The 11,827-nt window shown below is 41.2% G+C and overlaps 1 protein-coding gene across 1 annotated transcript in view; it reads right to left on the bottom strand.

Moving 5' to 3' along the window:
- Positions 1-11,827, bottom strand: part of phf11 (PHD finger protein 11) — a 28,903-nt gene that overhangs the window by 4,836 nt on the left and 12,240 nt on the right. The window contains exons 6-17 of the mRNA XM_037686198.1: positions 10,293-10,329; positions 10,156-10,199; positions 10,028-10,050; positions 5,749-5,822; positions 5,594-5,664; positions 5,450-5,472; positions 5,231-5,265; positions 5,080-5,141; positions 4,711-4,852; positions 3,151-3,546; positions 2,985-3,056; positions 169-914 (exon numbers count right to left, since the gene is read on the bottom strand). Of these exons, the coding sequence (XP_037542126.1) occupies positions 169-914; positions 2,985-3,056; positions 3,151-3,546; positions 4,711-4,852; positions 5,080-5,141; positions 5,231-5,265; positions 5,450-5,472; positions 5,594-5,664; positions 5,749-5,822; positions 10,028-10,050; positions 10,156-10,199; positions 10,293-10,329 (1,725 nt within the window). The remainder of the gene's footprint in view (positions 1-168; positions 915-2,984; positions 3,057-3,150; positions 3,547-4,710; positions 4,853-5,079; positions 5,142-5,230; positions 5,266-5,449; positions 5,473-5,593; positions 5,665-5,748; positions 5,823-10,027; positions 10,051-10,155; positions 10,200-10,292; positions 10,330-11,827) is intronic.

Here is an 11,827-nt window from a genome sequence, read left to right as displayed (position 1 = left end):
TGCAGGCTCTGTGCTGGCTGCAGGCTCTGTGCTGGCTGCAGGCTCTGGGCTGGCTGCAGGCTCTGGGCTGACTGCAGGCTCTGGGCTGGCTGCAAGCTCTGGGCTGGCTGCAAGCTCTATAGTGTATGACAAGACAAAACTAGGATCGAGTTCAGCTCTTAGTTTTACGGCAAACAGGAAGATCGTCTGATGAGCCGGTGTGCTGATCAGATCTGGCTGTGAAAGGTAAATGTCCAAGATTTGGTCCACCAGGAGTCTTCTATCCTTAACTCTGAACTTAGGGATATTTCTGAGAAGCACTATAGAGTCCTTGATGAGAGGATGAGCCACCAGGTCCTCTACAGGAGGCAGCTCAGGGAACTGGTCAACCTCAATAGGAGCAGAAAGCGATTGTCCAACACGCTCCCCGGGCTGGCCCCCCTTCGTCCACTCCACAGACGAACAGGGGGATGACTGCTCCCCCCCCTGCGAAATTCTCCCCGATTTAGCAGGTTCTGGCAGAGGAGAGCAGGCTGGAGGCTGAGACCAGGAGGAGGCGGAACCAAAAAACTCAGCCTCGCCGGGCTGAATGCGAGGAGCTGGAGGTTTAGGTGATGTGGGCGGAAGAGCAGCGGACCGGTTCCGGTTGCGTCTTCTCCTTCCTTTTTTACGGCGATGTGGGTGGTGTACCGGGGCGAACCATAGTTCGTCCTCCGACTCGGCGTCCTCCCCAGACGTCCACCCAGAGCAGACTGGTGGGTAGGAGGGACTGAACCTGGGTGCTGTGTGGTTCTTTTGGAGCTGAGATCTTCGTCTCTCCTCCTGCAGTAGGAGAGGCGAAGGCAGAACCTCGACCGCCTGGCTGCAGCTTCTCAGTCCCAGGACGGGTCTGGTCCAAAAGGCACCGCACCGGATCGCAGCTCCCTCCATATGGGCTCAGGAAACACGATCACTCAGGCAGGACAAGACAGGCATTACCCAACGACGAACCAACAATGACAGAACTGACAGACAGACTTTATATACACACAACCAGGACATGACACAGGTGACGATAATCAGACAATCAATTCAGACACAAGGGAGAACAGACAGGGGGAAGGCCCACTAGATGGTGCCATCCTTACATTTCTGTGTTAACTTTGACAATAATTTTTCTGCTTCTCTCCTTCTTTCCTGTGGGGTCCCACAAGGCTCCATTCTTGGACCCCTTCTGTTCTCATTGTATCTGCTCCCCTTGGGGTCAATCCTGAGGAAACGTGGTATTTTGTTTCACTGTTACGCCGATGATTCTCAGATTTATCTGCCTTTAAAACCAAACAGTTCCTGCTCCATCCACCCTTTGCTAAAATGTCTTGATAACATCAAGACTTGGATGGCTGCAAGCTTCTTGAGTTTTAATGATCAGAAGACTGAGGTCATTGTGTTTAACCCAAGCTCTACCACTGTCACTGATCCTGTAAACCTGCACTCCCTTCAGCCTCATCTAAAGCAGTCGGTTACCAATCTTGGGGTAGTTTTAGACTCGGACTTTCAAGTTTAATAAACAGATCAACTCTGTTCTACAAAAAAGCTTCTTTCAGCTAAGCCAGATAGCAAAGCTTAAGTCCGTTCTGTCCAGATCCGACCTTGAAAAACTAATCCATGCAGTTATTACAACCCGGCTGGACTACTGTAACTCACTTTATGTTGGGATTAGTCAGGCTTCACTTTCACGTCTCCAGCTCGTACAAAATGCTGCAGCTCGGTTTTTAACAGGAACTCGCAGGTTTGAGCACATTACTCCGGTTCTGTCTTCTCTTCACTGGCTTCCTGTACGTGTCAGAATCAATTTTAAAATTCTCCTGCTGACATTCAAGTGCATTAACGGCCTTGCACCATCATACCTCTCTGACCTTCTTCATCCTTATGCTCCTTCTCGGGCTTTGAGATCATCAGACCAGCTGCTTTTGGCCGTACCAAAAACCAGCTGAAGCTCAGAGGAGATCGAGCTTTTTCAGTCATGGGCCCTAAACTTTGGAACAATCTGTCCATCAACATTCAACAGGCCACCTCAGTCTCTGCTTTTAAATCTCTCCTAAAAACACATCTATACTCATTGACATTTAACACAGGGTGATTGGATTTAGATCTAGTTCTTCATTGCCAACAATTACCAACTGTAAATGTCAAAAGTGTTAGTTTTTGCTTTTGTTATTATTCATATTCCTATTTAACACAAGGTCATCAGATCTGAATTAGTATTTCATTGTTTCTAATTATGTTTTCTGTATTATATTTTTATTCCATGTGCTGTAAATATATCTTGTTACATTTTAATTGATGTTGTGATATTTTTGTTAAGCACTTTGGTAACAGTTTCTGTTTTAAATGTGCTCTATAAATAAATCTGACTTGACTTGATTAATATTACGACTCATTTAGCTTTGGATTGCTCATTAGCTGACATGCTGGACTGACAGGTCAAGTCGTGGATCCAACTTGTGGAAAAAATAAAAATAAACGAGAGCTGTAAAAAAAAAAAGTCTTGTAGGACTTTATTTTCATAATATTATGGCTTTTACCTTTCTTTTTTCTTAGCGTGGCCCTAAACTCTGTCATAGAAATATTCACAAACAGGTGGAATAAAAAAATTTAAAAAACACTGAAAGCGAGAACATTAATCATTTCATATTTTTACAGCTGCTTTCACTTCATGTCCAACTCGAAGCAGTTTTAACTTATTCTCCATTAAGACTGGGCAGGCACTTCGCTGGATTGAATTTTATTTATTTTATTTATGCTCTACCCTCTGTTTTAATCAGTATCAGCCTGTGAGAGTCTCTCAGGTCGTTCTGTGATGAACTGCACAAAATGTGCACATCAACAACAGAAGCAATGACTAAACCCAATCAGGACAATTCACCCAAAGACAACTGACGATGAAAATAAAGAGAAATGAGCAGAAAAATGCTGCGATGTCAAAGTCAGCATCGACAAAATACATCACAAAGCAAACGGTTTACCTTCCTGCTGCTTGGATACAAACTCTGCAAGTTTTCCAGAAGCCATCATCACAGATAGTGCACGGTTATAATCTGTGGAAAGACAGCATGTTTCTGTTGCACTATTTCCCACATAAATAAACTGACATAGACCTACAGTTACTCGTTTTTGTTTTTTTTTGCTTACCTTCCTGGCTGGCCTGGTCAGACAGGATTCTGCTGGAGATCTCGTTCATTTCGTTAATAAATTCAGAAAAGATGGTTTGTGTACAACTGGCTGCATTGCAGTTCCTCCAGAAACTGGCCGAGTCCACGATGGGCACTGGGTCTGAAGAGGGTGCTTGTGGCTGTGAGTGGGGTTTGTCTGAAACTGGTGCTTGTGGGGGAGAAGGTGGTGAGGAAGACAGAGGAGTCACACAGATGGGTTTACACAAAGCCATGGTCATAGATGAGCTGCTGGATGGAGACTGAGGTGCAGCGGGTTTTGGAGAGAGCGGTGGCTCGTTGAGGTTTTGCTCTGGGACAGCGGGTTTACTCGTGTACACCTCAGGTCTGTAGGTGGGACTCTGCGCAGGGAAGAAGTCTGAAAATAGAGACAGATTCACAAAGTTTAAGCACACAAGGGTTTCAGTAAAATAAATCTCACAAGCTGTTCTGCTCCCGATTTACTTTGGTCTAGACAAAAGTATTTTTTGTAAAATTATTGGTAACTCTTACAATTTGATCAATTAATATTGGTGTTGTCATTTTCTAGAAGAAAAACATTTTTTCTTAAGAAGTAAAAATTCTGGAATATAATCAGAGACAAAAAGCCTATCAAACAATGAAACAAACCAAAAAGTGTAGGGATGCACGATATTGGAGTTTTGATGATATCCGATATGTTAAAATTTATTTGGCTGATACCAATACAGATATTTTTTTCCCTAGACCTACTTACAGAAACTACATAACTTTCTCTGCTGTGGAATTAAAATACTAGAATATTCTGCATGGTCTTTGTCAGTTTGGCCTGCTACCAAATGCAGATGCCAAAAAAGGAGGCTGAAAACGATGTAACACTTCAACTTGGATTATGTTTAATGTCAAATTTTTTCATGACATTTACTCTCTAACACAATGACAACACTTGAACAGCACAAATTTGTACATTTTCACAAATCTAAACGCAACCTGTTCACAAACGACAAGTGAAAAGCGCAGAAGTAGTGCATTAATAGATATACTTGACAGTTTCTTAATTACAAATCAACTTAAAACAGCACCTTTTATATCAGTGAGTTATTTTGATGGAATAGCCGATGTCCGATATTTAATTTTATTGCCAATATCGGTCGATACCGATACCATGCTGATAATATCGTGCATCCCTAAATAAATATATTGTAGACAACTAATAACACTCTTCCCTTTAACTTTTTTTTGATAACATCAGCCTCTAATTACGGTATTTTAATTGCCAAACTTTAACTTTCTCCAACTTCGTTACCACAATGGAGTAGGCATTTAGGATTGAAGACAACACATGACTGTTACTCTGTTTTGTTTTAAACAGATGCTTACATCAAGTGTTTATGAGTTTGCTGATGAGCATCTATTTACTATTAACTTTACATAAAAGCCTGCGTTTTGTTCAGCAGAACTGCACAAACTTTGCCCAAAAATGGTGTCTGCAAGCAACAACAACATCGGAGGAAACATCACCGTCGTCATCAGATGTGGACAAACTGAACAGGGAAGACCTCACCGTCAAGTTCCTTCTTGATCGTCTGAACTTCTTTCTCGGCCCAGTGAATATCTGCTTGTACTGTTTGAGTCGGAGCTTTAATGTCTGACGAAGAGCTGATGTGGTTCAGGAAAGGTTGAAGCAAACTATCTGACTCAGCATCCTTGGAGAAACCAACACATCTCACATCACACCACCATAAACACATCCCAGTATACTGCATGTACACATTTTTTTTTTTTTAGTATTTAATGTTCTTTAAAAGCAAATGCATAAAACTGAAATTTCAAATGTTTCATGCAGTAAAAGCTAAAAATGAGAATTTAAAATTGAAAAGTACATTTAAATGGTGAAAAGTCTGGACTAGTTAAAGTGAATCAGAAAACTCACAGAGTCAGTGAAGGTGATGTCTTCTGCATTTACATCTGTGCTCTCAACCTCCACTTGATATTCTGAATGCAGACAGTAAGACTGGATCGTTAAAACCAATTTCTGCATGACATTTTAGCCGTCTTACACAGAATGTCTTTTAGCTGCTTACCCACAGAGGGTCCAGAGGGTCCTTCACAGTATTTGCTTTGAAGAAAAAAAACCCATCAGATTCAGGTATCCACCATTATCAAACAAAAGCTCCAAATCAGAATAATCAAAAATACATATTAAAGAAGCCAACACAAACAATGTGACTGAATAACCATGACTAGTTTTCATCAGAATTCCCAATGAGCTATTAAATTGTTAAGAATGAAACATGTGATACCCGTTGAACTGAGGTTCAGGGGACTGACGGGTGTAGAAAATCAATAGTTATGGGGAGAGAAAAAAGAAAAGGCACAAAATTATTAAATCAATTCAATGCCTAGAAATTCTAATGTCTTAGAGAAAAATCAAACAGTGGACCTACTTGTTGCTGCGTCAGAAAACTTCCACTTTCTTCTAAATCTGATTCTAAAGGGGGTATAAGTTCTGCTAAAGCTGTGAAATAAAGAAAAAGCAGATGGACATGTATCAGTGTGTGAAGTACAGATCACTGAAGTTTATCTTTGGGTGAAGGTTTACCTGAATCCGAAGAATCAACTGATGTTATCCTGTTCCGTTTTTTAGTTTTCTTGTTAGTACTCTGCTCTTCTATCCTATGACACAATGACACAATAACATAAGAAATGCAAATACTAAGTACTTTACAATTTAGAGTAAAAAAGATGGATCGCATTAAAAAAAAGATTAAACATTACAACCAAAAATGTTTACTTGAACATCAACCACTTAAACACTTTAGACACCTGTAAAGCAATTTAAAACCTTTTAGGATTTCTTTTTATTCATTCAACTTATCCAGGTTAGTCTCAATGAGCCATGAGAACTCATTTACAAGAGACTTGTTTTAAACAAAAACCACATATGAGGTACAGACAGCAATAAACATTCATATAAACGCATATAAAATGAAAAGTAAATAAAAGAAGTGATGTAAAACAAAATAAAAAACAGCTACATTATAAAGCGATGTAAAATACTAAAAACAGGAACATGTCTGCGTTGGTTTTTGCCATGAACTTAAGTTGTTTAAATCTCTTACAAAGATCAAAGTCGAGAGCTTCATATCTTTTTACAAGGTTTTACAGGAGCAGAGTAGGAGAAGGCCCTGTCGCCAAGTTCAGTCCACACTGAGGGAACACTGCATGCAATAATGTCCTGAGAGCGCACGCTGTAGCTGCACTCACGCAGTGACATGTAGGACGAGATGTATGAAGGCAGCAGACCAAGAAGTGATTGAAAGATGAAAATGCTCAACCGCCTGTATCCATGATCTCATTCTTTCGGTCACTACCCAGAGCTCGTGAGCATAGGTGAGGGTAGGAACGTAGACCGACCAGTAAACAGAGAGCTTTGCCTTACAGCTCAGCTCTCTCTTCACCACAACGGACCAGTACAGAGTCCACAATACTGCAGATGCTGCACCAATCCGTCTTTCATGCTCCATTCTTCCCTCACTCGTGAACAAAACCCTGAGATACTTGAACTCCTCCACTTGAGGTAGAACCTCACCCTCGACCTGAAGAGAGCAATCCACCCTAGGTACATCAAGTAGATCAAATTACAAGACACTACAGCATGTCAAATATTAAAACTAAGAAAATTTTCCATTTAGTAAACAAACTCCCATTATTTCAAGCTGGCTCTAGGAGAAACTCTTTATTTTTTGTCACCTCACTTTTCACTTGCGTACCCACATCAGAAGCAGTGCAAACTGTCAGAAAATGCTTCAGGAAGTTAGTGGCCCTGTGATGGACTTGCAACCTGTCCCGCAACCCAAAAAGGAAGAAGCGGGTAAAGATAATTGATGGCTGGATGGACCTTAACAACAGGACTAATTTCACCCTGGAACAGATCTGACCCTGCTGGACCTCTGTCTTTCCATCACATATTTAAAGTTTAATTAAGTTTTTACTAGCAGAAGCATGGTTGGACCATGGGATGTCCGGTGTCATAAATTGTGGCCAATACCTATGTGGAGAAAGTGGACGAGAGCCCTGAACTCCAAGGGAACAACACTGACAACACTGGTTCAAATATGTGGACGATCCCTGGGTCTAAGCCCAAGCTAAGAAGTAGAAGTCTTCATGAGACACATCAACTCAGTCGATAACATCAAATTCACCAGAGAGGATGCCAACGACAACAAGCTGCCATGTTTAGACTGTTTGGTGCACATGGAAAGTGATGGAAGCCTCAACATTGAGGGAAACTAACTTAAACAAATGGTTCTGTGCTGTACTAATATTTGCTACATCAGTTTTGTCCTCATGTTTGTTCTTCATCTGTCTATGGAGAAATACTGTGCGCAGTTTGGTTCGGCCCGGTTCCTGTTTACAGTTAAAAACAGCCAAGTGCAGTTAAACTTTCACCCAGTTCTTTGGAAACCAAGGATTTAGCCTTGGCCGATACGTTTCTACTATCACGCGGAGGAGAGGTATAAAGCAGAATCTGACATTGTCTTCTGTGCACTCTTTCTTGCAGACTGTGAAAAAACACACTCTGTATGTCAATAAATCACTCAAAATTGTTTTAAGTGAAAGCACTTATTTTATTTCACCTGTTTCTATGTTGAGACAATTTATGAAAAGGAAAATCCACAACAGTTTCTTCTGTTTGACTCTCACCGCCCATTGGAACACAAACTTTCCGTCTTTAGAACTCCAGACTATCTTGACAAACGTCCCCACGAGGACTGAAGGAAAGGAAATAAAACAAAACCACATCCAAGAACCTCTCCAAACATGTAGATATCCTAACTGGACTTTTGTCAAGTCACCAACCCACCCCTGATGCACCTTTGTGCTGCAAAGAGCGGTAGTAACTAGGGATGCACTGATCCACTTTTTCCACTTCCGATACCGATATTTGCTGTTTAGTATCTGCCGATACCGATCCGATACAGAAAAACAGTGCTGAATTCTGTTCAACAAACTCAGCGTGCTCTTTAGGGTGAAATCTCTGGAGATGCTTGATTAAGTTGGTAGTGTTATAACTGGAAGTTTTAGTGACATCCCCTGGAACCGTCACTGTGCAGATGTTTGTTACACACTTAATGCTTTGCACTCCACATCAACATCGCTAGATCTGCTCCATGCCTCTTAGTTCTGTGATGCTCACTTAATTTCTAAACACTTACATCTGTGCGGGACGAAGCCGGCTCTATCTGTGATTTCTGAATGGCCAGTGTGCATCTGCGTGTCTCTAAACTAACTAAATTCTCTGCATATTATTATTAACCTTTATTTAATGAGGCAAATCCCATTGAGATCACAGATCTATTTTGCAAGGGAGGCCTGGATGTGTCCTTTAGCCCTGCTCTGGTTTCTATTTTTTGTCTATATTTTGTAAAGCACATTCAGTTACCAATAATTAAAATGACAAATAAAGATTAATACAAACTTGTAAAATAAGTTATGTGACCAAATGAACAAAATTAATTCAAAATGATACATTTGAAAAAGGTCTATTCGGGGGTTCTGGAGAGGAGGGTCCGTCGGATAGTCGAACCTCGGATTCAGGAGAAGCAGTGCAGTTTTTGTCCTGGTCGTGGAACACTGGACCAGCTCTACACTCTCAGCAGGTCCTGGAGGGTGCATAGGAGTTTGCCCAACCGGTCTACATGTGGTTTGTGGACTTGGAGAAGGCGTTCGACCGCGTCCCTTGGGGAACCCTGTGGGGAACCCTGTGGGGAGTACTCTGGGAGTATGGGGTACCGGGCCCTTTGATACGGGATGTTAGGTCCCTGTATGACCGGTGTCAGAGCCTGGTCCGCATTGCCAGCAGTAAGTCGGACTTGTTCCCAGTGAGAGTTGGACTCCGCCAAGGTTGCCCTTTGTCACGATTCTGTTCATAACTTTTATGGACATAATTTCTAGGCGCAGCCAATGTGTTGAGGGAATCCGTTTTGGTGGCCTTAGGATTGCATCTCTGCTTTTTGCAGATGATGTGGTCCTATTGGCTTCATCAGATCGTGATCTACAGCTTTCACTGGAACGGTTCGCAGCTGAGTGCGACACGGCCGGAATGAAGATCAGTTCCTCCAAATCCGAGGCCATGGTATTGAGCCGGAAAATGGTAGAGTGCCCTCTCTGGGTCAGGGAGGAGGTCCTGCCTCAAGTGGAGGAGTTCAAGTATCTTGGGGTCTTGTTCACGAATGAGGGAAAAATGGAGCGTGAGATCGATAGACGGATAGGTGCAGCGTCTGCAGTGAAGCAGGCGCTGTACAGGTCTGTCGTGGTGAAGAGAGAGCTGAGTCAAAAGGCGAAGCTCTCAATTTACCGATCAATCTACGTTCCTACCCTCATCTATGGTCATGAGCTTTGGGTTGTGACCGAAAGAACGAGATCTCAGATACAAGCGGCCAAAATGAGTTTTCTCCGCAAGGTGTCTGGGCTCTCCATTAGAGATAGGGTGAGAAGCTCAGTCATCCTGGAGAGACTCAGAGTAGAGCCGCTGCTTCTCCACGTCGAGAGGAGCCAGTTGAGGTGGCTCGGGCATCTGTTTATGATGCCTCCTGGACGCCTCCCTGGTGAGGTGTTCCAGACACGTCCCACCGGGAGGAGACCCAGAGGAAGACCCAGGACACGCTGGAGGAACTATGTTTCTCGGCTGGCCTGGGAACGCCTTGGGATTCCCCCGGAGGAGCTGGACCAAGTGGCTGGGGAGAAGTCTGGACCTCCCTACTTAAGCTGCTACCCCCGCGACCTGACCCCGGATAAGCGGAAGAAAATGGATGGATGGATGGATGGACATTTGAAAAGATACCCAAGTCCTGATTGTGTATTTTTTCCACACTTACTGGTCAGTAAAACTCAAGCGTCTCTGAAAAGCAAAAAAAAAAAAAAAGAACAAAATATCCCAGTCACCATAATGACATATACATAGAATTAAAAGACAAATAAATTTTTAACTGTCAGTAGAGCATACCTTTAAAGATCCAAGAGTTGTATTTGATGAGTCACTGAAGGCCCCTGACAAAAAAACCCCAAAAAGTTTAATTTATGACAACAACAAAAAAAAAACAGAACTATGTAAAAGAGGTCTTTGAACTACCTTACACTTACCATTGCTTTTCCTCTTGTGTAATGAAAGCAATACAACCTTAACAAAATTAAAACACATTTTTACGGTTACAATACCATACTTATATGAGTGGAAACAAAAAAACTGCTAATTTAAAAATAAAACACGGCTGTATAATACTCACATAATGATCCTGTTAAGATAAAACTGTCCAAACTCATTGTGTGAACGTTTATGAAGCATTCCCTATTGTGATCCATTTTTCTTCTGTACATTTTCTAGCATCTTTCTCGTTCCACAATTTTTGTACCATTTCAACAAATCATACATCAAAATGTTCAGCTCGTTCAGGAGAAGGGTGCTATGACTTTTGGTATTGGTGCAACTTTAGTTTTTTGAAATATTTTGCCTTTTTTACCACTTTTTTCTAGGGGTGCACCGATAAATCGGCCAATTTAATTTAAAATTCCTTAATTTTGGGAAATAGGAAATCAGCCGATACTTACCTGAGAAACCGATTTTACCGATGTTTTTAGTTTTAACAACAATTGTCTGAACTTCATTTATATTTCAGAGCACTACCTCATGGCCAGTTAAAACAACTTTGTGTTGTTTCTAGGATATTGTTCAAGGGTGTTTTTCAATAAAATAAGATTGGAAAATTGAAGGTGCATTGTGACCTTATAACACCTGACAGTGTCACTTATAAAACAAAATCGGTATCGGCCAAAATCGGAATCAGCAAGTCAGACTTTTTAGAAATCGGTGATTGGCCAGAAAACTGCAATCGGTGCACCCCTACTTTTTTCCTCATATAAAATGAATTGAGCTCATTTTACATCCTTCAGCTCTTTAGATCTGTTTACAACCTTTTACTGCTCCTTTCACATTTTGTTCTGGTTCAGCTTCTTTCAGCTTCCTCATGTGCAAATTTAAAACTTTTCTTCAGCTAATTTCAGCTGTTTTGTGCTCCTTTTGGATTTCAACAAAGTCCATGCTCAATAATCCAGGTATAAAATCCAACATTTTTTCCAGTCATTTTTCACCTGACTGAAAAAATGTTGGATCCTTTTGGATTTGTTTTGCTAACTTCAACATTTTTGTGCTTCTTCTAACTTTCTGCTAATTTAAGCTTTTTATGCTCCTTTCAGTTTATTTATGCAAGTTTCAGCCTTTTCTGCTATTTCAGCTACTATTTAGCTGTTTTTATGTAAATTTGAGCTTTTCCAGCTAATTCCACATTTTTGTACTCATTTCAACTTTTATCAGCCCAATTCAGAAAAAATGTGCTCTCTTCACTTCTTTCTGGTAATTTAAGCTTCTTTCTGCATTTTTAGCTTCTCTTCGGCCATTTTGTTCCCCCAATTTCAGCTTTTTTCAGATAAATTCCACTTTTTTGTGCTCATTTAATCCTCTTTTGGCCTAATTGGGCAAGCACGTGCTCTCTCTGCTTCTTTCTGCTGATTTAAGTTTGTTATACCTTTTCAGCTAGCTTTTTTTTATATAGCTAATTTCAGCTATTTTCAGATAAATTCCAGTTTTTCATGGTAATTTTTGCTACTTTCAGCCCAATTAA

The sequence above is a fragment of the Nematolebias whitei genome, chromosome 13 (assembly GCF_014905685.2).
Source record: "Nematolebias whitei isolate Nwh7 chromosome 13, NemWhi1, whole genome shotgun sequence".
NCBI classification, from domain to species: Eukaryota; Metazoa; Chordata; class Actinopteri; order Cyprinodontiformes; family Rivulidae; genus Nematolebias; species Nematolebias whitei.
This window is presented reverse-complemented; position numbering and strand designations above follow the sequence as displayed.